This window comes from Elgaria multicarinata, chromosome 4, assembly GCF_023053635.1.
Source record: "Elgaria multicarinata webbii isolate HBS135686 ecotype San Diego chromosome 4, rElgMul1.1.pri, whole genome shotgun sequence".
Classification (NCBI taxonomy): Eukaryota; Metazoa; Chordata; class Lepidosauria; order Squamata; family Anguidae; genus Elgaria; species Elgaria multicarinata.
The window spans coordinates 107532176-107557558 of NC_086174.1; the positions used below are offsets into that span (position 1 = coordinate 107532176).

The 25383-nt window shown below is 39.5% G+C and overlaps 1 protein-coding gene across 1 annotated transcript in view; it reads left to right on the top strand.

Annotated features, from left to right (window-relative positions):
• Positions 1 to 25383, top strand: part of ELOVL4 (ELOVL fatty acid elongase 4) — a 45091-nt gene that overhangs the window by 14853 nt on the left and 4855 nt on the right. The window contains exons 2-3 of the mRNA XM_063125794.1: positions 10613 to 10800; positions 12004 to 12084. Coding sequence (XP_062981864.1) covers positions 10613 to 10800; positions 12004 to 12084 — 269 coding nt within the window. The remainder of the gene's footprint in view (positions 1 to 10612; positions 10801 to 12003; positions 12085 to 25383) is intronic.

Here is a 25383-nt window from a genome sequence, read left to right on the forward strand (position 1 = left end):
TCAATTATCTCCTAATCTAGATAACTTAAAATAAAATGTTAAAAGATCAGAATGAATTTCCATTAAGATCTCAGACTATTTCACTGGGGAAAACTACATTTACCTTTCATTGCTTAAGCTTTTTTAAAAAAAGTCTGAGGTTTATAGCTGGAACTAGATTTATTTGCTTTTTCATTATTGCTATTACAACTATTCAGCTATTAGTGAAATTCAACTCAACCTTCAGTAGAACTCAAGGCTGTGCTCTAATTGGTATTAAGTTCTTCAAGATGAAGCTCTTCCTGAAAAGTAGCCGGGCCAAGAGGCAATAGCTTTCATCTTTCTGACTGCCTTTGCAGCAGTGTTGATTTGACTGTATTCATTTAGGACTCCATAAAGACTGATCTCTTCCGGCAGTCCTACCCAGTTGAAATTTATGATGCCTTTTAATACTTTGCTGCCTTTAATAATGTATTAGTTTTAAATGTTTTAATCAATTATATGTATTTTATGGTGTTTGCATTTGTGTTGTACCCCGCCTTGATCCAGAGGGAGAGGCAGGTAAGAAATAAATAAAGAAATAAATAAAAAATATTATTATTATTATTATTATTATTATTATTATTATTATTATTATTATTATCGAGCCCATAGATTTTTGTCCCACTGTTTTTAAATTAACATATCAAACGTTGGAGGATGGTGTTGTTGGAAATTATTGCTGTTGTGAATGGTCACTGTACTTACTTCGTATGCATTTTAGCACTAAATAGTAACATCATAGACTATGCCTCTTAAATTTCATGCTCTTTTGGACCCACTGTTTATAAGCCTATATACACCAACGGCTAGAGAACCTGGGTGAGAGGGTGCTGTTGCATCATGGTCAGCAGCTGGTTGGCTGCTGTGTGACGAGAATACTGGTATAGATGGACCCTTGGTCTGATTCAGCTTCGCTCTTCTTATGTTGTTACATTGTTGTCATCCTTCCTTCCCTGGCCATTATGCCCATGTGTGCAGTATGTTTGATCAGACAGATTTGGAGATAACTGCAAAACCATGGTTTAGTGTTATGAGAACAAGCCTCAGGTTCACATTTGCCCTCCCCCCGTCTCTATTCAGCCTCAAGCTTTGACTTTGGAAGCTTTCACTTTCATTTTGATTAGTGGAAATAAGCCAACTTCAAACCATAGTTTATGAAGATGGCTTGTTTTCACTGACCATAGTTAATATTAATCACAGTTAAGGGTTCAGATGGCTCACTAAAGTTGGCTAATGTAAAACTATCTCCTTGTGACCATGCCAAGGGAAGAGGGAGCAGAAGCCTGGGGGAGGGGGGAAGACTAGGCTTATTCATATAATGCTAAACTGTGGTTTAGCCTTATGTCCGAACGCAGCCTCTGTGTGTGCGCGCATGGATAGATTTACTGACTGATGATGCAGCTGATGCAGTGGTCTGTATTTCAAGAAAGCTAATGCCACACTAAATCTGTTAGTCTTTAAAATGCCACAACAGTTTTTAAAATGTGTTTAACAAAGCAATCCTGTGCATGCCTACTTAGATGTAAATCCCGTTCTGATCAATGGGGCTTACTCCCTGGTAAGTGTGTATAGAATTAGAGCTTAAGGAAAACAAATGAGTTCAGAAGTTATTTTCAACAAATATTCACTTAGACAGATGTGATCACTTATAAGACCAAGTTCAAATTTTCTGTGGCAAACACTTCTGGTCTTTCTAAAAGTTCTGTATAGTACATGCAGGAATTTCCAAGAGTAAAATTCTGATCAGGAAAAAATATTTAAAGGATATAGTTAAATTAGAGGCGATAATTGACATTTGTCTTGTGTTTGCGGAGTCCAGTATGTAAGATTGGAACTAGTTCTGCAAATATTTATTACTGAGTGGCAAACTTTCTACAATGATTAATTCACTTTCAGAAGAGTATATAATATATATTGTGAAGATTCACACCTGTTATTGCATATAGAACCACACCCACATGTTCTGAAGTTTAACAATGTATATTCTTATTAAATGTGTAAGGTTATTTAGAGGATGCTGGCTGAAGCCCTGTAAAACGTTTTATTGATGTTAGCTACCAACATGCATGTCCGACAGTAATTATGAACCCTTCAGATTTCTTTGTGCTCTTTTACTAGCAATGGTTTCTCAGTAGATTATCAGAATTAATGATAAGTGCCAGAAAAATATATTCAAATCAGTATTTGTAAACTATCATAATGGGACGATCAGATATATCAGTGATGTCAAGCAAAGTGTACTTAAGCATTTTATTGAAACATTCGTTAAAATCTTTTGAGTGGATGTGCACAACTTTTAAAAAGCTGTTCCAGAGAAAAGTGTGCTCTGGAAGGCCTACAAAGATTTATTCACAGAGAATGTTCCCCTCTTAGTAATGCAATAGCAGGCATCAGAAGAAGGAATGCTGATTGGACAGAAGGATGTGCTAGATTGGCCCTGTAAGTGCCTTTGTGCTGAAAATAGCAGCCATCGCTATTAATACTTGGTAAGGCTCCCCTGATGAATTAGTGAGTAGCGGTTTATAGCTAAGGAATTAATTTGCTTTTTGTATGAAAGTTTAACTGACCAAATGCACATTTAACATGATATATGGCGTATTCTGCTATAGCTTTTTAAAAAATGCTTTCCAAAGTCAGGATGCAAAGTTGAGATTAAAAAGATGCTCAGGATGCAGTTCATAGTTATAATCCAGCCAATGTTTTGATCCAGCACTTTTGCATCCTATAAATATTTATTTCAGAAAATTATATGCATTCTTATTTGCCTGGTGAAATTAGTGAGATGTAAAAGTGGCTAACTTTGGAATGTACTTTTAAAAATTTTATTTATGTATTTGTTTATCACTATACTGTACATCGAGAGGGATATCTAATACTGCACAAGAAGACTTTTGTTCATGCAACAAAATTTTCTTTCCTCTCCCCTGCATTGCCCCCAATCTTCTTTGGAGGGTCACCCAACCCTCTAGAGCAGATTTTGGGATTGACAGGGGCTACAGGGTGATGCTATCGCATCAGAGGGAGACCAGAGTTGGATACTACCCTTAAAGATAAAATGCAGATTTCTCATAGCAAATATTCCAGTGTCCATCTCCTTGAAACTATTGGTAGGCGGTTTTAAATCACTTCATCATATTTTAATGTGCATACCTATGCAAACTAAAGCACCACATTTTAATATGTAACACATTGACATCAGCAGTTTTCAAATTCCATTCACCCATCACAATTTTATGAAAATCAATGTTTGTACATGCTTTCTTATTGTTACTGGTACTTCTCCAAATTACATTATACAACAAACTCGTTGTCTACTATCATAAGGAGTGCTAATATAACTAGGTTTAGAAATGTGATTTGTTTTGAGCTGTTTCTTAACAACACAGCCTTTTTGCTTGTGATCAAATTAGAATCTGGGTCTTAGGATTTGAAAGACAAATGCATTAATCCACTGAACCATTCGGTCACTCTTGTCAGTCCTAATCAGGCAAAGGCAGTGGTAATTTTGAAATGAAGCAGTTGTATGCAGTTGACATCAAACAGGCTAATTTCTCAGTATATTATATCTATGAGTTTTTACAGAAGTTCATAAGTTCAGTCAGTCCTGAGAGATTTATAAAGTCATGGCTACCATCCACTAAGCAAGGGAGAAAGTAGGACTCATTTAACAAACATAGACAGTATCAGCCTGCTGTTGAGATCCAATGAACACCTTAATTTTTAGCTGTGGGTGGGGGAAGAGTGTAGTCAGAATGACTCTAGTTTAACGTGAACACAAAGTAATTGGTTCCACTTTCCAAAAACGTAATGTAACTGAAAAGCTATTGGGGTACATGGGACCTCACACTGTTAACTTAAATTTGTTGACAACAATTAAGCGATCATCATTGAGCTATTGGAAAGGAAAAAAGAGACGAGAAAGTAAAACAGAAACCTAAAATGCATAGATTAAATACTGGGTTCATAGCCCACAATGGAAAAGGGTCCAATGTACCCCAACAGCGTGATAGGGTTCTTTTTTCCTGCCAAATAATGTTACAAATAAGGAATCAGAGTTTCATGTTTGCTGTATAGTGGCCTGGTCCCCTGCCGCCGGAACAGATTTTTGGGGAGATGCACAGAGAGGGTGAATCCATTCCGTGATCAGATGCTGGGGTTTTTTATGGGTAGACAGTGCGAATGTCTTAAGGCATTGTGATGTAAGACAATAACTCAACTTCCATCTGTCTCCCTTCTCCCACCCAACCCCAGAAAATATTTGAAATGTAGAACTGTTTCAGTGGAAATAGGACTCTCCAGGGAATAACCACAAACAGTTGGTTTTTTGGATGCTCAACTGAAGGATTCTCTGTTTATGAGGGACAGTGTTTGCCAGTTAGAAAAAAAGATGCTACAACTGTGTATGTAATAATTTTAATCATTCCTATTACAGAAGGAATTATGATAGCATGATTCAGTTGATAAAGCATACACAGCTGAGAATTCAAAGTCATTGGTTTAGGAAGACAATACAAATGTTATTTTCTTGCCTTAGTTTTTTTTTCCTGTAAAATATTATATGTATGTAACACCTTAGTAAATATACTGGGTGCAACCCTATGGATAGAAAATAGTCCAACAACTTCTATCTGAGAGTTGTAGGACTGTTTTCTGTTTAAACGTTCATATAATTATGCCCTAAAATGCATAGAATTGCATTGACCTCCAAAGTCCCTTCCAGTTCTTTGATTCTATACTCTGGGTACACGGTGCAGTGCAGTGGATAAGAATTTGGATTTTGAAGATACAGGCAAATCCTCATTCAGCTGCAAACTCCACTTGGTGGCAAGGCAGTAATCTCAGCATAAAACACAAATAGGGTAGTATGAAGTATAAATAAAAGACAGAACTGTAAGGCACACCACACAATGATAGTAATTAAATGTAATCAGAAAATGTGTATATTATATGTCCTGTAATGTGCATGATAATTGTGCTTGTTTAATTATCTTCCTACGCCTGTATACTAATAGTAAATTAATTCTCTGAATGTGGATCCTTAAGCAGTCCAGTTTCAAAGAAATGTTATCAGCAGGCTTGGGCAATCCTCAAGATTTGCAGAAGTACAAAAGAATTTTAGTAGACCCCGCCATTCCGCTAAGTTGGTGAGGTGCAAAACAGCCCAATAAATACTGAGCTTGCTGATTGTTGGAGGGGTGAAAGAAAACCAAGCGAGGGAATATATGAATGGACTGGAGTGTCCTGAAAAAAGGCATGGCTGGCAAAAAAAAGCATGGCTGCAACATTTTGTTCGCGAGCCCATTTGTTCAGTCTAATACAAAACATTGTGATCCTTACCAATATTCACCCACGTTTTGTGGTGGTAGTGGTGGGACGTGGTACAGAGATCTGAACATAATAAGGAAACCCATATACAAGATAGTGGTTTCAGCATATTTGAGGAAGCCCATTGTTATACATAAAGTGGTCCTGTTCAGACAACATGCTAAGCCATGGTTAGGTGACTAACCCTTTTGCAGCAAATGGTGAGCAGGTGTGTGTAAACCATGGTTATGTAGCCACCATGGTTAGGAATGCTTCATACAACATGCTAAGCCATAATGTTTAGCTCAAAATGCTTAACCACTGTGGTTTAGCGTGTCATCTGAACAGGGTCAGTAATAGTTTCTAAATTAAAATATGCCCAAAACATACTGAGCATGTTCAGTGGCCTCCAGATGCCATGGTCTGTTGAGAACAGTTGAATGCCAGATGATGGGGAAAATATAAAATTGAGAGGGGATTGGCTCACTCAAGTGCCTACTCAGTCTGTGGTATCTTGGAAGGAGATTAGGGTCAGAAGAAAGAGCCAAAGGTTTAAATACGCCCCCCTCCCCAATATATGGAGGGTTCAAAAGAGGAGAAAGGGGAAAACATTTTTTGCCTTTTCCTCTCCAGAACCACCACCTACCCCCAATATATCAATAAAGGTCTTGGGTTCAAGACTTTCCACCAGCCATGAACCAAATCACTTGAACACACTACAGCAACGAGGGCTGAATGAGTTTCAGGACTATGGAGAGAGAAAACAAAGCTGTCCTTTCTTTTCCTCTTTGCATGCCCCAAAGTTCCTGTGGCCTGCTGGCTGTAAACTTAAACCAGAGCACTCCTGTTAGGGGGCTGGACAGAGATACACTCCTACTTTCTGTTGCCAGTTCCCATTTGCCTATGTCCTAAAAATGACCTTTCCAAACTGTTTGATGCAATATTAAGGCTCTGTGCAGAAGACATTGGGCAGAATCCAACAGGATGCTTACACCCCTGCCAATTACTTTCCACCCCGCCGATCTCCTTCCACAAGTGGTGAGTCCCACCAATTCCATTGTGCAAGCAGGACCCACCGCTTACAGAAGGGAGATTTAGCGCTTCCTAGGGGAAGCCCTGAAATAAGTGGCAGTGCTCTTCTCCAGAAGGAGGCCCGTCAACGGAGCTTCCTTACATCAGCTCCGTCGATCTGCTTCTTTTCAGAAATGTACTGAATTGCTTTGCATTATTGTTGTTGTTGTTGTTATTTCTTACCCGCCTCTTCCTCTAGATCGAGGCAAGTAACAACATTGAATACAAAAATATAAAATATATAAAACTGATTAAAAACATAAAACCAAAACGTTATGAAAATCTTTGAAGACATTTTTATGGTATTTATTATGTAATTGTTATGTTTTTATAGTATTTTAATATATTTTATTGTTTTAACCAATTTTAATTATCCCTGTAAGTCACCTTGCCATTTTTGGTAGAAAAGTGGAGTATAAATAAAATAACAAATAAATAAATACATTATTATTATTATTATTATTTATTTATATAGCACCAGGATTAAGCTGTTAGTTACAAAATTAGTAGCATATAGAAGTCCTCGTTTTTTCACTGATGGGTTTGATTCTTCTAACAGAGAAGAATCCTCCATTTGTCCTACGGAAAAATGAGATTTAAATATATTAAAAATGTATAAGGTAGTTCTTCTGGGTTGAAGACAGTATCATATTGTAATTATAGTCTTGAAAGATGGCTAATAAATAAATCTGTGTTGACTTGAGTACTTCCAGAAGCTTTTATACGTGTGTGTGTGTGTGTGTGTGTGTGTGTTGGGGTGGGTGTGTGCTAAGTGCATTCTTAATGGGTTTTGATGTCAATATCTGACATTTACATTAATTGTTGTATGCTTACACTAATAAAATACATTGATTTTTTGTATAGCTTCTTCCCTGTTGTTGCTGAGCAATTAATAAAACTAGCTCATGTCCCCATCATTTGCTTAGGCTATCAGGTTTACTATATACTGTGTTCACTACCATATACCTGGAAAACTAACCTTTTGGGTGAAGCCATATATGAACAAAGTCTCCCTTCTTATCTTTTGAAAGGATGTTTCTATAACTTATTAAATGTTTTGATGGCAGCAGTTAGTAACCACCTAGCATGGTTTCCTTGCATTCTAGCTCCTGAGCTATTCAAATGAAAAACAGCAGTATTTTGAGATTATTCTGTTCCTGCTTTTTTTAATCCCAGGCTGTAAATTGGTGTGTAGTGTTTTTCTGCTTCCTTCTTCAAAGGTGGAACATTCTAAACATGGATTGAGGGGGAAAGATGAGAACCTGTTTGTCGTATGATTTCCAAGTGATGCCTTGGTACCAGTCCTACATTTTAGGCAGAGCAATCCTATGGAGGCTGGGAAAGGAGAGTTTGTGGGGAGAACTGCCTTTTCCAACAGTGATACATTACTGTAATAAACATATAATAAAACCAACCAAACAATCAGCAGCAAGATTGATTGCAGCAGCCACTAACCACTCATAAATGCCCAGGTGAACAGATGGGTTTCAGCCTAGTGGAGGGCATTCCAAAGCTGGGGTACCACCATGATGAATGCCATATCTCATATACTTTCCCTAATGTTGGGACAATGAGTCAGTCTTGCCCCCATTCCCTTGATCTAAGAGCAACAGCAGGCTGATACAGAGAGAGCCATTCCTTCAGATACCTTGATCCCAAGTTATTTAGAGTTTTGTAGGTCAATATCAGCACTGCTTATTCAGCCCAATCAAGCTCTTTCAGGATCAATGTTATATGCTCTCCTCCAGCTGTCCATATCCCCATCTAGGAAACCACATTTTGCACCAGTTGCAATTCCCAGATCATTTTAAATGGCAAGCCCACGTAAAGCACATTACAGTGATCCATACGAGAGGTTATGGGTCACTGTGACTAAGCTATCTCCAGACAGGATATTGAAAATACCTCACACCAAATCTCCTGTTAACCCCAACTGCCAAGAGGTTGAGCAAATGTCCCTCAGTACTACTTTATGGAAATAATTCTGCAAGTAGGAATGGAACCACTATTCCACCATGCTCCCAGCCCCTGCCCACAAAGTCAGTTCAGCAAGATATCATGGTTGTTAGTATAAAAAGCTACTGGGAGGCCAAGGAGAATCAGCGGGGCCACCCTACCGTCTGTCTCCCAGCAAAGGTAATCCATCGGGACAATCAAGGTCATGTCAATGCCAAACCCAAGCTAGAAGCAAGACTGAAATGGGTGTAGATAATCTCATCCCTCCAAGTGTTCCTGGAGCTCTCCAGCCACCACTTTCTCAATGCCCTTGCCAAAAAAGTCGATATTTGTGATTGGGCAGTAGTTATCACAAACATCTGGATCCAGGGAGGGCTTTTTTATGCGTTGATGCACCACAGCCTCTTAAGACATATTAACCATTCCCTAGACCCACCAAATCAGACCCACCTCCACCCCAGTTAGATGTTACAAGCTATAAAGGGCAAGGGTCAAGTGTACATGTGGTCAGCTGAAGCTTTCCAAGGACTTTGTCCACATCATCAAGCACAAGTTGGGCTCAATGGTTTTCCTTCATACTGTTATCAGAGCACCAGCAGCAGAGACACAACGATGGCAGAGGTTGTCACCACTGGGACAACCTCTAGTAACAGCCCTACTATTAATTCTGCAGACCTACTTCCACAATATCCTTTTTTCCCCAGGGACACCCTCTATTAGATTACACCCTAAAAAGTATAGTGTGCAAATACATCCACGTCCTTTGAGAATAGAACTACTTGTACTGGATATCTATTTATTTCAGAAATTTCTGTGCTGCTTTTCATTTAAATTATCATCATCATCATCATCCCAAAGTGGTATTAAAACCAATAAATAAAACAATAATAATAAAAATGAAATATACTATTAAAATAACTGGAAATGATAGCGGTCAGGAAAATGCCTGAGCAAATAGATATGCTTTTAGTTGTTGGAAGAAACACTCCACACTAAGAGCTCACCTGATCTCAATGGGGAGATCATTCCACTTGGAGAGTTCCACAGTGAAGTAGGGTAGATTTAATATAGGAAATTCTGAACAAGCATAACTTTTGATTTGTGCAATCTATACATGTGAGGATTTTTTTTTAAAAAAAGTACACACCTCTCTATGGCCCCATTCAGAAGACACCTCAAACCATGGCTTTAACCATGGTGAATAAAGCAAAAAGCCTTATTCACCATGGTTTAGGGTGTCTTCTGAACACAGCCTGGCTTCCTGGCTTAACCACCATGGTTAAAGCCATGGTTTAAGGTGTCTTTTGAATGGGCCCATTAAAACTCCATGCACAGAGTAATCTGAGAGTGTCATCAAACGATGGTGAGGGGGTGGGGGAATCATGTTTCCCTACTGTCACTTTGCCTCCTGCTTCTGTCTCACAATACTGGGGACAGAAACAGGAGGTAAAGCGATGGTAGGGAAACATGATTTCCCCCCTCTCGAACAGCTTCCTCTTTCTTCACAAAAGGACCCACAAAAATCTGCGTATGATTTGCATCAGAGTATGATCTGAGTATGTGAGTTGCCAGTAACAAGCGTGCTATAAAATGCTAGTCTAATGATGATTTAAATATAATATCTATATTGCTTAGGTGTTTCTTTTAAGAACTGAATCCATTTGGAATGTGGGAAGCAAAAGGCTAATGTTTTCAAGCTGGAACTTCCAGGAATCTAATTTACATTGCCGTTGATGGGGGATAAAATAGAATGGCCAATAAAGCGATATAAATCAATTTAGCTATTTGCTTTACATGTCTGTTTATTTGTGCAACACTTAACATAATGATATGCAAAGTATAAAACATTGAGTCTGCAATTATGCCAGTAAATGTACTGTATGTACTAATAGTGACATCAGTTCCCTGAATGCTGTTGTTTTGTAGTCAAAAGATCACCACCCACACAAAAGAGGGGGGTAGCAGCAGAGTTTGGGGGGACCCTGAGGTTTGTAGAAGTACAAGAAAACGTTAGGGGGGGGACTTCAGAGGTAAGACTCCTCTGCCCCTCAAACAAGCCAATGAGGACTAAGCATGCTCAGTGAGTGTGGAATGCTGGTTGAAGAGGGGGGTGGAGGGGAATGGTTGGAGGGAAAATGGCATTCCTGAACGGGGAGCACACTGCACCTTTTGTTTCAGAACCCACTTGCTTAAATAAAATTGTGTTTAAAATGTAGTGCAAAAACATGTTTTCAGTCATTTCCTGTCTGTTTTCTCTTAGACAAACGTGTCGACAACTGGCCATTGATGCAATCTCCATTTCCTACGATGACTATAAGTGCTCTTTACCTCCTCACTGTTTGGCTGGGTCCTAAATGGATGAAGACAAGGGAGCCTTTCCAGTTCCGCTCATTGTTGATTTTTTACAACTTTGGAATGGTTCTACTTAACTTCTATATTTTCAAAGAGGTACCTCTATTTCTATTCTATTCTATCTATCTATCTGTCTCATATATGAGCACAATCTTATATATGACTACTCAGAAGTGAGTCCCATTGAATGGATGAAAGCTGATTCAAAGCAGAAATGGCAAGTCGAGGGAAGGAGCATGCTGGGTCACTCACATGGCCTTGACAACTCATGGTTCAAACAGCCTCTAGGATGCCATTACACGTGAACCACTGAAGAAAATAAATTAAGATGAGCAACATATTTAAATACCAATTCTCTTCACCTTGGAAATTGACTTGATTATAAGAAAATATTCATTTTTAATTAGTCACTATAGTTTAACAAATTGAATACCTAGTTGTGTTCCTAACTAATAATTAAAGTAATATAGCCATGAAATAATGTAATATTAATAATTCGTTTACTCCCAGTAGAAAAGCTAAATTGTTTTAGTGTTTTAACTGACTTGAGAATAGATTCTTCTGCATGTGGGAATGTTCTAAATTATATGCAACTCATAAACCAGCTTTGAACTGGAATTTGAAACAGCTAGCCAATAATGGTGATAGGTATCTTCAGAATTTCTTCCTTTAAATATTATTTGCAGGACTGCAGTTGTCTGTGATTCAATGTTTGGATGAGTAAATGCTAATGAAATGATAGTTCTGTTGCTAAACTATCCAATTTGAGTTACAGATAAAGGTCACAGACCTGCACCCCACTGTGTGAAGACGGCAGCATGGAGTGACGTTTTATAGGACTCCTGCAATGCCCAGAATCTTGCTGCTGTAATAAGTGTGCTCCAGCATGGCGGAGCATTCACTTCAAGGCCAGGCTGCACCTCACCATAAAGCATTCAGCTGCCTGGCCTTCCCCAGAACCTGTCCTTGCCGAGTAATCTGGATGTTAGGGACATGGAGAAGGAGCAGACAGCTGGAGGCTCTAAGGTGATGTGTGAGTGTGCATGAGAGAGCTGCAATTTGAAGTAAATGGCCCATCTTGTCACACAGCACACTTAGTATAAGAGTAGGAACATGATGGGGAGAACAGGAGTCTGATAGAGCAGAACTTTATTAGGAGGAGCTGACCACTTTCCTTTCAGTCTGTGGCAATTCTTTTCAAATATTGTTTTAAATCTTTTGTTTTAAGTAGTAATTACTTTCAAGAATAATAATGACCAGGACTTGCGCAAGATTAATTTGAGAATTTAATGTTTTCAGCTACTTATGGCATCAAAGGCTCGAGGATACAGCTATATCTGTCAGAGTGTGGATTACTCAGATAATGAATATGAAGTCAGGGTAAGTAGTTATTTTTAATATCAACTAATCGCTCAAGTATATATAACTTAAATGCCCTTCAATGAATTAATATTCCCTACCAGTTTTCTGCCACCTGGTTCTATCACTGTTGGGAACACCAAACGAAGGTCAGTATCCAATTGTGGGCATACCAGGCACAGCCAGCTAGCCCCACTGGTACCAGTCCGCACGCAGAAAGCCCTAACAGCCTTGATCCGCAAGCGCCCCCTACCATTTGCATGTTGTAATATTGCGCTTCCAGGGGTAAGCCCAAAATGAGTGGAAATGCAAGTTTCAGGAAGGAGCAGGGATCTATTGAGCTCTGCCCTTCCAGAAATTAGTGTTTCTGCCCATTTCGGGGCTTGCTCCCGAAACTGCAATATTGTATCACAAAAGCAGTAGGTACCGCTTGCGTACTGGGGTTGGAGGAGCCTTCTGTGCACAGTCTGGAACCGGCAGGGCTGGCCTTGCATGAAAGGCCAAACATGAGGCCAAACTACATGTAACACTAAGGCTGCGTTCAGACAACATGATAGTCAATGGTGGGGTAATAATCAATTCGACAGTTGTTGGTCTAGTAGGTATTCCCCACACAACATGATAATAATCAACCATGGGATGGATTAGGATCAGCATTCAGTTGACTTTTAATCGACTCTAAGTTGACTCACTCATCCCCTGCCCTCTCTCACCCCCTCAGTATCCCACCACCTATTGCTGCTGAAAAACTACCTGACTGCTGGACTAGAGCAGCAACTGTTATTTGACCATTCCTGTTTTGTGACAACAAAATAACCAACAGCAGCCAAGGAAATAACCAATGGTGCCCTCGGAGTTGCTTATTTGCATTGGTTATTTTGGCCAAATAACCAACTGTTGATTTAAAAAATTCCCTCCACACAACACGCTAACCCAACAGTGGGTTAAAAAACAAAAACAAATATTGACTATTAAAACCACTGTTGGTTATCATGTTGTCTGAACCCAGTCTGAGTGCTTTTTGATAAGCCTGCTTCATCTGGTCACTTTATTTTAAATGAAAATCAGCTGTGCAAGCTCCTGATCTGAACTGGGCATTGTACCAGTTTCCTATCAAAACTATCTGCTCCTACCTCAGTTGCAAATGGAACCTTCAGGGATGGGGTTGGTGATAACTAGCAATTCAGGAGGCATGTTTTAGTGAGAAACTGTTGTGGGCCTTCAGTTTGGGTGAGGATCATGAGCCTGGCCTAATGGCTGCTCAGAACAGAAGTGGCCAATCTAAGCATGCTTTAAAAAAAAACCAAGTTTAACATAATATGTATTTTGGACCTAAAATTCCCTCACCATTAGCTATGCTGGCTGGGGTTGATGAGAGTTGTAAGCCAAAACATCTGGAAGGCCACAATTTGCCCGCTGCTGGTTTAGAGTCTCAATAGAGTATTTTAAACATATCTATTAAATATAAAATATATTGCTCTACAGTTTTCATCACAAAATTCAAATTAGTTTTAAAACTTGGAAATAGAAATAGTAGAAACATCAGTGATTTCCTACACCTAAATTTACAGTGTATCCAGAGGACATCAGTAAATCCTATTCCCAAATGCTAAAGATGTTCAGGTTAATTTATTCTACTTGGTGAAAGGTCAAAGTGTATACTCTGTAATCTACAAACCAGAATACAAACCATGACACTAAGGTGTTTTAGTTTGGACTTGTACATTCTTATTTGAAATATATTTTCTTGTAAGTGAGGGTCAATTCAAACTAGTTGGTTGGGGACTGCCAGTTAATAATGTAAAACCAGCTATGATACCTTCTTATTTCAATAGAATTTTCATGTACTTGTTTTGATCTGAAGACGGTACAGAGCTCATACAAAAAGAGCTCATACAATTACTCACAGAGAGTAATCCCAAAGACACAGACAAGATTCAAATGCAAATAACATTTCATGCCTAGGATCCAACTGATAGTTCAAACAAGTTTCATCATACTATTACAAGTTCTCTTTAGATCTGAATTGCTATGCTGATGTGAATGTACTTACTAAGGCCATTGCTAGACGAGGGTTTAGCCCAGGTTACCTGGTAGTTCTAGCAAGGCCCTAAGTCACATAGCGCAGATGTGAGAATCGAGTCGTAAACACTGACTAGAAAGAAAGAAAGGGAAGAAGGAAGGAAGGTTTCCAAAGAGTATATAGCAATAGCCAGCTTGCCTGCTATAATGTCTTTTAAAGTCATTTATGAGATTCCATGGCTACTGGAAGGTGGAAAACATGGATTCAAAGTGATGATTTCCAGATTTTGTTTGTCTTTAAGAGATGTGGGTACTACTATAAACTAATGACTAGTGACAACTATATCAGTCTCTTCTCACTGCATTGTATTACAAGTTAGGGGAGAACCACTTCAGTTTTGCTTCTCTGTGTTTTGGTGAACTTTAATTCTAGCTGCTATAATATAAGTCTAGTGAGAAAGTCATGGGGTTTAGCAACAATTATTCAGTTCCCTCCCTGAATCAAACTGATGTCCAGAGGCTCACTCACTAGTTAATTCCAGCATGACATATAAAGAAGCAGAATTTCCATTTGAACTCAATCCAGAAAGGCATCTACAGTCAGCACCGATTCTTATCTTGAAGAAAGATAATAGGTACAGTCAAGTAGGCACTGGTGCTATGCAACATCCAATTGTTAAGGATTAAAATGTACAGTGACTATGCAAAGTCTCCAGTGGAAATTACTCACAAGCTATAACTTATGTAGACTTATGTAGGGTATGGACTATTGATGAAGAATACCTATCCTCATTATAATGTCAGAGACGTCTTTGAAAGCTTTGTGTTCAAAATCTGAGAGTACTTGTAAAGTTAAGTTTTGTGGCATCTTTTGAAGCAGAATGCTCATTATTTTAACTGGCTGGTGGTTAATTGGTTTGTACTGGCAGAAGGCAATGTTCTGTGGCAGTAAATATTTGGATCAAAGATTCTCTCACCCCTTTATTTTTTAACTAACTGTTACAGATAGCTGGATTTTTTTTTAATGCTGCATAAGTGTAAGCCATAAATAAAATTAAAACAACTGTCTAATTTTTTGCAAATATTGGAAAAAGGAATGAGCAAGCAAAATTTACAAGGCAAACATTTTTCTTAAGAACATAAGAAGTTCCATGCTGGATCAGACCAAGGGTCCATCTAGTCCAGCACTCTGTTCACACAGTAGCCAACCAGCTGTCGGCCAGGGACCAACAAAGCAGGACATGGTGCAACAGCACCCTCCCAGCCATGTTCCCCAGCAGCTGGTGCACACAGGCTTACTGCCTCGAATAGTGGAGATAGCGCACGCAACCATCAGGGCTTGCAGCCATTGATAGCCTTTGCCGCCAAGAATTTATCCAATCCTCTCTTAAAACCATCCAAATTGGTGGTCATCACTACATCTTGTGGTAGTGAGTTCCTTTTTGCAATGTGTCGGTCTGACTGCATAAAGGTTCAAACATGTAAGGCTTCAGCATCCAGCCTTATAGTTACTGCTGATATTATGGTCATTGCCACAATCCAGCATTATATTCCATGCACAATATTTATATTTTAATTTATTACATTTATTAACACCTCATAAAATAAATTTCTTTGGGTGCTTTAGCGTTCAGATAAAATCATAATAAAACAAACAATATAAACTAAATGTGCCAATACAGCCTAAGAGATAAAACCACATTCCATGGACTAAAATAATAAAATATACTAAAAGATTTAAAATTATTTTAAAAGATTTTAAAAGTCTGGGAGGACAGGGAAGTCTTAGCCTGGCAGCAAAATGTTAGCAGTGCAGGTACCAGGCGAGCTTCCCTTGGGAGAGCATTCCATTGTTGAGAGGTGACAACCAAAGCAGCCGTCTCTCTTGTGGCCACCCTTCAAGCCTCAAAATGAGGGGACACTTGAGAAATGTCTTCTGTGGTTGAGTTAAAATATAGGCTGGTACATATGGGAGGAGGCATTCCATCAGGACCCGAGCCATGTAGAGCTTGATAAGTCAGTGCAGGCGCAAAAGGACTGGTGTGATATGATGATAGCATTTGGTCCCAGTTAAAATTTTCACAGCCATATTTTGGACTAGCTGAAGACTCGGGGCTCATCTACACCAAGCAGGATATTACACTATGAAAGCGATATATATAAAAGGCAGGAGCCACACCAAGCAGGATATAGTAGAATGAAAGAGGTATATGGTATTTGTCAATGGGCCCCAACACTTGTCAGTGCACTTCAATACCGCTATAAAGCTGTAGTGTGGCTCCTGCCTTTTATATACCGCTTTCATAGTGCAGTATCCTGCTTGGTGTAGATGAGCCTTCACATACAACGCATTACAATAATCCAAACAGGAGGTTACCAGGAGGTTCAGTGCAATTAGGCCATCCACCTCCAGATAGGGTTGTAGCTGGGATATCAGCCAAAGCTGGTAAATGGCGCTTCAAGCTACAGAGGCTACTTGAGCCTCTAATGGCAGTGATGGATCCAAGAACAAACAAGCTACCCTTCCTGAGAAGGCTTTTCCAACCAGTTCAGTATAGGAAGCCAGTTCATAAAAATACAGATTGTACCTCTCTATGAAAATGTATAGAGAAAAAATCGGTGTGAGTATCTAGATGGGAGTATACCTATTTTCCTTAGAATTGAACAATAGACATAAACATATTCAAACTTTTTCCCTACCAGGGCTTGATACTGATAGATTGTATGTAGTTTTCAGCTTCTAGGCATCAATATTTCATTTAGCTACACAGGAACTAATCCTAGCACAGAAGAAATGTACCACCCATGTAAAATAGGCTAGTACCAGTACTACACTGTACTGGTAGTGATCAAGAGATATATTTTTTTTAATCACCATTATTTAAAAGAGCTTTTTGTTAAAATGGTTATCACAAATGTGAAGTTCACTTTAAAATACAAGGTACAGAGACCTCTCATTGACCCTTTAATCGTAGTTGCTGAAGTAATCTTTCTATGCCATCTGGTGTCTTAACTGCCTTAGATTTTGCATATATGAAAGCTCACTGAAAAGAAATGGTCATCTATATTTCTGATATCATTTAGTTAGGATATATTTAGGACATTTTATGTTAAGTATTCTGGAATCTTTTATCTTGTCATCACTGTGTGTCAGACCAGCTTCAATAATACGTTATAGAACCAATGGAATATGATAATCAATGCTTTGGGTTTCGTTCTGTTGTTGATGTTTATTTGGTAATTCTGTTGTTTTGCAGTTATTCAATATATATTTAAAGGATGGTTGTTGTTTTTAAATAGCACAATTTAAAGTTATATTCTATTTTTCTGCTGCTGTTACTAACAGTGCAACCTGTCTGTTCTTGATCTAAGGCAGCAGAACACATATAAGCCTCTTTGTTCTCACCTATCTCACTGATTGTCTAGCTGGCCTTGAGCAAACTGCCAAAAGAGTTTTTAATCATTTTTTCTCATATGAAAACTGTGATAATAACAGTTACATATAATCTCAAGTATAATGCTCTTGGCTGGATTAATGTTTGCATTTCTCTTTGAACCTGGTGAGCATTTTCTCAGCAACAAGTAGCAGTAAAGCAGAAGGCATATAAGTAATGAAGAGTACTGAAATAAAGTTTGCATTTTATTTACTGCTCTTGGGTACTGCTCTCAGGTCTTCAGGAATTGGTTTTTTTCCTGCTGGAAAAGCTAAACCATAACTAGTCCTGGACATTTTAATTCTACATACCTGGATAATTAAAAGAAATCTCTTCAGTGAAGTCAGTGGTCAACTCCATTCCTGCATTTGGTTAGGAGCTGTACAAATGGTAGAGTTCTAGAATTCAGATATACTTTTATAAAGTCACAGGGCTAAGCATATGGCATATCAACCGAAGGAACTGGGTCTCTTGTATAACTCTTGTATCTTTTCTATATTCACAGTATATAATATGAGCTTCATCAGACCGGGGAGGGGTGGGGATCGCATTTCCCTACCATTGCTATGGCCTCCTGCTGCTGTCCCACAATAGCAATGATTTCTTTACATAGGGAAAGAAAGAGGAAGCAGCAATGACCCTGGGGCGTTTTTATTGTGCTGCTTTTCCTGCACACAGCAGGAAATGGCAGCAAGTTTCACTTTAAAAAAATAAGTTGGATTTACCGGGTTCTATTTTATTGCGGAAGAAAGACTAGAAGGGGTGGGAGGCGGATGGTGTCATCAAAAGGACATGCAAAAAACCCTGAGTGGGCAGTAATGAGCGTGCGATAAATGCTCATCTGATGTCGCCCTTTATCAGTAGGAACCTTTTAGAAAGCATTATTAGGGAAGAGCTACTTATCCATTTTGATCTGGTATTTCATTCTGGTCACAGTGAAAACTATAGTTGGTAAGTGCACAACCTTAGTCAGTATACTCTAGTGAGTTTCTTTCTCTAGTCATTTTTTACTAGCTGACTATCTAGCATCTTACAGAAAGTGGTACATTTTGAAGTACGGTCACTCATCATGACCTTCCCCATAGCCACACCCACAAGGAGAGTCCAAAATTGCAAGCAGCTGTGTTGATCCATACCAACAAACCAGTTCTAGGAGTTTTCATCTCCATGGGTTGTAAAGCTAATGAGCCTTCATTGCCTACTCAATACTTGTCATTACAACAAGGAACAATATATTGTTGCTGTGAAAATTCATTCCCCCCCTCCCGCCCTAACTACTGTGAGGATTGTAGCTTAAACTCAGAGGCAACAGGAAACTCTGACTGGGTGACTGATGACATCAGCATCCCTGCTAATAAAAAAGTGCAGATGCTGTGTCTCAGCAAGCTGCATTACATCACAGCGTACAAAATTAGTAGTATGCAGCACGATCCAGTGAATAAAGGACAGTGTTCTGTTCTAGATGGCTGAAGCAGTTAACCATGCCCTTTTGAGCCCTGTGGCTTAAGCCTTGCAATGTGGTGTACAGCCTGATCCTGTGCATGTTTACTCAGAAGTCCGCTCTAGTGTGTTCAATTAGGCTTAATCCCAAGGTGCATAGAGTGCTTAGGGCTTCAGAATGTTTCTAGAGAGATGGTTCCTAGAGCTACCTATCAAAAGGCATTGTGCACCTATTCCATCTTTTCCTCCTTAATGGTACTTTCTGGAAAGAAAAATGTGGGAGAAGTGTGTGAAAATGTGGTTGGGTTACAAATGGAAGAGGTCATTATGGTCTGTTCAGACAACACAATAAACCATTGTTAGGCTGCTAACCCTTTTGTAGCAAATGGTTAGTGAGCATGTTTAAATTGTAGTTATGTAGTCATCATGTTTAGGAATGGTTCACACAACACACTAAGCCATAATGTTTAGCTCAAAATGCTTAACCACCGTGGCTTAGTGTGTCATCTGAACAGGGTCTATATGCCCCCTCTGTAAATTTCCAATAAAAGTCTCATCAGAAAGCACCTTAAAATCACTTCATTTTCTCTTGATGAGGCCTCTAAGAAGCTCAGGATTCAATCCTGTCCATGGGCAACTGGGGGGTAAGTCTCATTGAACTTAATGAGACTTACTTCTGAGTAGACATGCGTAGTGAATCCATAAATCTAAATATACTTAGATGGAAGAATTTTCTGCTGAAACTCAGTGGGATTTATTTCCTAACAATGAATGTTTCCCCCTCCTTCCCAAGTTGCATTTGCTTGTCGTTTAAGTTAAGAGATGAACATATTCTGATGTTTAACTGCCTCGGAACACAATTGTATTCTAGAAGTATAGAAACATCAGAGAGTAAACATTTTCAGATTTCAAATAGACTATTTGAAAATTGCAAATCTATTAAGAGCAGTGTCACTTCCATTTACTTTCAAAATTATTTTGACTACAGAAAAAAAGGAAAGAGATCACTACTGTCAATTAAAAACAACAACCATCCTCTACATTTAATCATTAATTTCCTTTCTATATGGTCCAATAGCCAAAGCTGTCTGGGCATTCACAAAAATTAGAATCCCAAAATGCATCATAATAAAATCATTAACATACGAAATTTCATTGAAAACCCCATCATATGCAGGAGAGTAGAGAATCTGGCACCAAAAAGATGACAGTGTTGACACCAGTGGGAGAGCATTCCACAATCAGGGGGCTACCACCCGGAAGGCCTTTTCCTTGTTGCCATCCTCCAAACTTCCTTCGGAGGAGGCACTCAGGGGAGGTCCTCATATGACAATCATAGTGTACAGTAGGTTCATATCAGGAAAAGCACTCTATCAGATATTGTGGTCCTGAGTCATATAAGGCTTTATAAGTCAAAACCAGTATCTTAAATTGAACTTGGAAACAGACAGGAAGCCAATGCAAGGGGGGCAGAATTGGTGTTATTGGTTCAGACCTTCTGGTCCCTAGTATAAATATGGCTGCCCTATTTTACACAAGCAACAGCATTCAAACTATCTTTAAAGGCAGCACCACTTAGATGACTCCAGGACAATGATGACTCCAGGAGAATCCCCCAAGCTACAAACCTGCTCCTTCAGGGGAGTGCAACCCCATCCAGAACAGATTGAACATGCTCCATCTGGTCAGAAGAACCACCCACCAATCCAGTGTTCCCTGGATTGAGCTTCAGTTTTTTATCCCTCATCCACTCCATTGTTGCAGCCAGGCACTTATCTAGCACACCTACCACCTCACCTGATGAAGATGAGGAGAAATAGAACTTTGTGTCATTAGTGTGCCGATGGCAATGCACCCCAAAACTCTGGATGACCACACTCACAGATGTTGAACAGCATGGGGAGAGAAATCTGACCATTACAGAACCCCATACTGGAAAATCCATGCGGCCAAGCAATATCCCTCAAGCAGCATCTTCTAGTCCTGACCATACTAGTAGAAGTAAAATCACTGCAATGCAAGTACCTCCCACTCCCAACTCAGACAATTGCCCCAGAAAGATATCATGCTCAGTGATATCATGCTCAACAAAGGCTGTTTCTGTGCCCAACCCTGACCATCTACAGTCTTGTACTGTAATGGACACATACTTTGAGGTAAATGATATTTGAACTTCATGTTCTGAGGCTCTCTTGGTTATTCCTGCCACAAAATATCTTCCTTGGGGTGTAGGAAATTGGTTGTCCAAAAGCCTATAGTAATAACCTTCCCTGACTGCTCATCGTATTGGTAGAACTTAAGAGTAGCCAAATTGAATTTTAATATGGGCCCTTTCACAGCTTCAAAACAACAATCTCAGGAGCCTCCGAGTTCAGATGTGCTTTCTCCATTTTCAGTGAGGGGGTTGGTGTCAGATTGCATTGTATTCATTGTTTAATTTTTAGTGTAAGCTGCCTTGGGGTCTGAGTGAGGGCTGAAAATTGGGGTACACATTTTATTAATTTAAATAAAATATAGAAGCAGTGTGATTTATTTTATTTATTTATTTATTGAATTTCTATCAAGGAAATGGCATTCAAGGCAGCTGACAATAATAAAAACTGAAATTTAAAATAAAGACTTCGTTAAACAAATCCATTAAAAGCACAACAATAAAAGAGTAAAAACAGCAGCCAACCTAACAGACCAGCTTACTTGCGACATGTCTGCTTGATAAAATCATATTTGCCTTTTGGCAAAGGGTAACAGAGGGGGAGCAAACCTAACGTCTCTCAGTGGGGAGGTCCAAAGCTTGGGAGCAACCACCAAGAAGGCCCTCTGAAGGAATTTTATCAGAAAACCCCACAGGCATAAATCTCAGTTAGGTTTATAAACCTGTAAATTAAGGATAGCCTATTTACTCACGTATCTTCTGGGTCCTGTAAATTTATTAACATTCAGGGATCAATGTCTCTGCTTGCTTGTTCTTGTTCTCTCTCCTGTGGCCCATTGACCAGCATGTACTAAGAAACACTGATACTTGTAGTTCTTAAGGCACCATGGGCTTTGCTAGATGTACCTGTTAATCCTGGCGTGTGGAGGGGCCAGCCCACGCTGCAGCTAGCAAGGGCTGTCACTCCTAGCTAGACGTCAGACGCGACAGGGTAAAGGAAGCCCCATTGCTTCCACCATTATTTTTTAATGTTTTAAAGGGGCAGGAGCGCTCAGGTAAGTTGTTTTTTTAAAAAAAGGTTTCCCCGCTCCCCCCCTGCCCCCAATCTCCCTCCCCCCCGACCGCGATCTCCCTCCCCCCCTGACCCTGGCTCCCGCTCCCCCCGGCCCGATGGGCACAGCGCTCCTGTGGAGCGCTCTGCCCAGTGTGTGGCTTCTCCCGGCTACTCATGAGTAAGCCATGTAGCCAGGAAAAGCCGTGGAACAGGCTAGACCTTCCGTGGCCCCGGAAGATCCAACAGTCAGAGTGGCTGTGTTAGGGAAAACTCTAGGGAAATCAGTTTTCAATTTTTTAAAAAAAACTTATACTAAAAAAAACCTAAACTAGTAAAAGTTAAAACTTGATAGCTGGAAAAAAAACTAGTTAAAGTAAAGAGTTAGCCACTTCTTTTAACATTTTAAACTAGTTCATTAACTAGTTAATTTCCATGACTGTTACAAACTTTTGTTCTAAAGAGACAAGAGACTAATTTCCCAAACAACTCTGTCTGTGGTCCCCTTGGAATCACAGCCTACAAGTTCCTGTAAGACCAGCAACATATTAAAATTTATAATACTTACTGTGTAAGTGCATATGTGAAATTAATACTTTTAGAGACATTTTGTAAATGACAAAAACATTTATTTGACCAGTTGTGGGAACAAATACAACATTCAGCTTTTTATCTTCTCCCAAAAGGTGGTGTCCTCATCAGTGTGGTGCTTTTCAGACTGCTTACTGTATTATACCTATGATTAGTGGGTGTGACCCTCAGGCCTTGATGTGGGAGTTAAATATATGACTACCAGGCCCAGGGGCAAACCATGCTACATATTGAGTAATGCACACTTTCATACTATTTCAGGGCTGCCTTTATAACTGGGAACTCCTCGCTCTGTAGGCGTCACTTTTTCCTTCATCTTCCCTCTTTATTTCCCATTTCACCAGTCATTTCACACATAAATAGACAGAGATAGATGCGAATTTAGATATAGCTATGTAATTTAGACTTTTGGGGAGGTATTTCTCAAATATATATACCAAATAGTCTGTCTTCTATAGCATTCAGTTAAAATTCTCTCAGTAATAACTCTCAAATAATATGTTAGGGAAAGACCTGTTGGTAGTGGTTCACAAGGCTGACAACAAACTGTATTTCGTGCAAGCAGTATCAGGGCACATGATAGCCAGGGAAGGAATCAGATATGTTTTATTTATACTCCACCCTTCCTCCAAGGAACTCAAGAGTGGCATTTATGGTTCCCCCTAATCTTATTCTTGCAGTGAGCCACTGAAAGAGATGGTGTCAGGCCCAAGGTCACTCAGTGGCCTTCATGACTGATTAGAGAGCCAAACAGCTGTAGTCCAACACTCTTAACCATTGCATCACACTAGCTCCAACACTGGTTGTAAACAAAGGCGGTTTCACTGATAACAATTTTGAAAACCATTGGTACCAAAAGTGACTGGGAAACTGTATATCCCTTGGGAGAGAGTTCCATGGATTCGGGACCACCACTAAAAAGGGCCCATCTTTAGGGCTTACCAATCTAACTGATCATACTGGTGGGCCAATAAGCAGAGCCTCTGTTGCCTACCTTAGGGCATGGGCAGGTTAATACAAATGTAGGTGGTCCTTCAAATAACTGTAGAGGCCAGAAGATTTCCACCCTCTCCTCTCTCTCTCCCCCTCCCCACCCACTGCAATGCACTCTTTTAGACCTCTTGGAGACCTCTGAGGTCATTTTTGTGACTTCATAATGCAGGCACCTCAGTTCTTTCCACGGCAGCTGCAAAAGAGTAGGGGAATGGGCTTGGGGAGGGATTGGATTCCAGAGTCCCCTTCCAAGGTTGTAGCAGTGTTTATGGCCTCAGAGAGGGGACTCCAAAGAATCCTTTGGTCCCTGGGATGCTGTCCCAGGACCCTACATTTGCTCTCTAAAGTATTTTACTTCAAAACTTAAAGAACATGAAATGTATGATAACATGTTGTTGGGAAAAACAGAGCGAACATCAACCACATTTTATCTTTTGTAGGATGTTCAGGTGCAAAGGTTGTAGCCTCTCCGCAAAGGGGTTGCTTGCTGTTTTTTGTTTGTTTTTAATAGAAAGAGTGCACATCCATTCTGGAAACCTATATTGTTCTTTAAAAAGCGCCCAAAAAAACCTCAAAAAAGCAAACAGACCAAGAGAGAGAAAAAGAGAGAGAGAGAGGTATGAGCCTCCTGTACTTTAGTACTGCAAGTGTGGTCCATTCAGCTTCTAACAAAATAAAAAAGGACAAAACCTAAAGATCATAAAACAGCCAAAGATGGGGGAGAGGCTTGTGTCAAGGATCACTACAAAACATATTATCCAGTTGTTGCCCATGATACTTGTACATTCACATTTCACAAAACACTCATGTTCACAGTTGACTACAAAAGTTGTCAGTTCCACAGTTCCTATCAACAAGACTGGCAGTAGGAATGTTGGGAAACAGCATTTGTACCTTCAAGAAAACCCACTTGGAGGGCCCCATGGTGTGTGTATTTGACTTCCTTTAAAAAAAATTCCATTGCCTTCTAGAATGGCAGGATGTTTTGCTTTAATCAGAAATCAGTAAGAATTTTGTGGTATTCTGAGATTTGCTGTATACTGCATTTTCCTTTTCTGAACAAGGATACTTTTTAACCTGTGCTGAGTACCAATGTTTTATTTGGTCAACTGTGATAAAGAAAATATGGCGGCGGCGGTGGTGTGTGTGTGTGTTTCTGCCATACATTCTAATATATGATTAAGGTTCTGCAGTAGGATTTAGGGGATTGGGTGCCTGTATTAGTAATCTGTGGCAGGTGACATTGAGTTGGTGAGGCATTCTCCTATGCTGTAGAGCAGGGATGCGGAACCTCTGGACCTCCAGACGTTATTGCACTCCAACTGGTTGTAGTGCAGTAAGATCTGGAGGGCTACAGGTTCCCTAACCCCGACGGCTAAAGTTGTCTTTTAACGAACAGCTTGTATGGTTTTCAGATTTTCAGTTTAAAATTTCAAATTAATCTTCCAAGTGTTAGTTATATATTTTGAAAGTTTTAAATATTTGCAGGCAGGGATGAAATATTTTTTTAAAATGTCACTTATGTTTCGTTCTTCTTCATATAGGAAGACCATTTAATACATAAAACTTGTACTCACTTTGATTGTAGACTAAGGATGCTGTTTATTTCCAGAATGAACAGGAAGATGTTTAAGGGT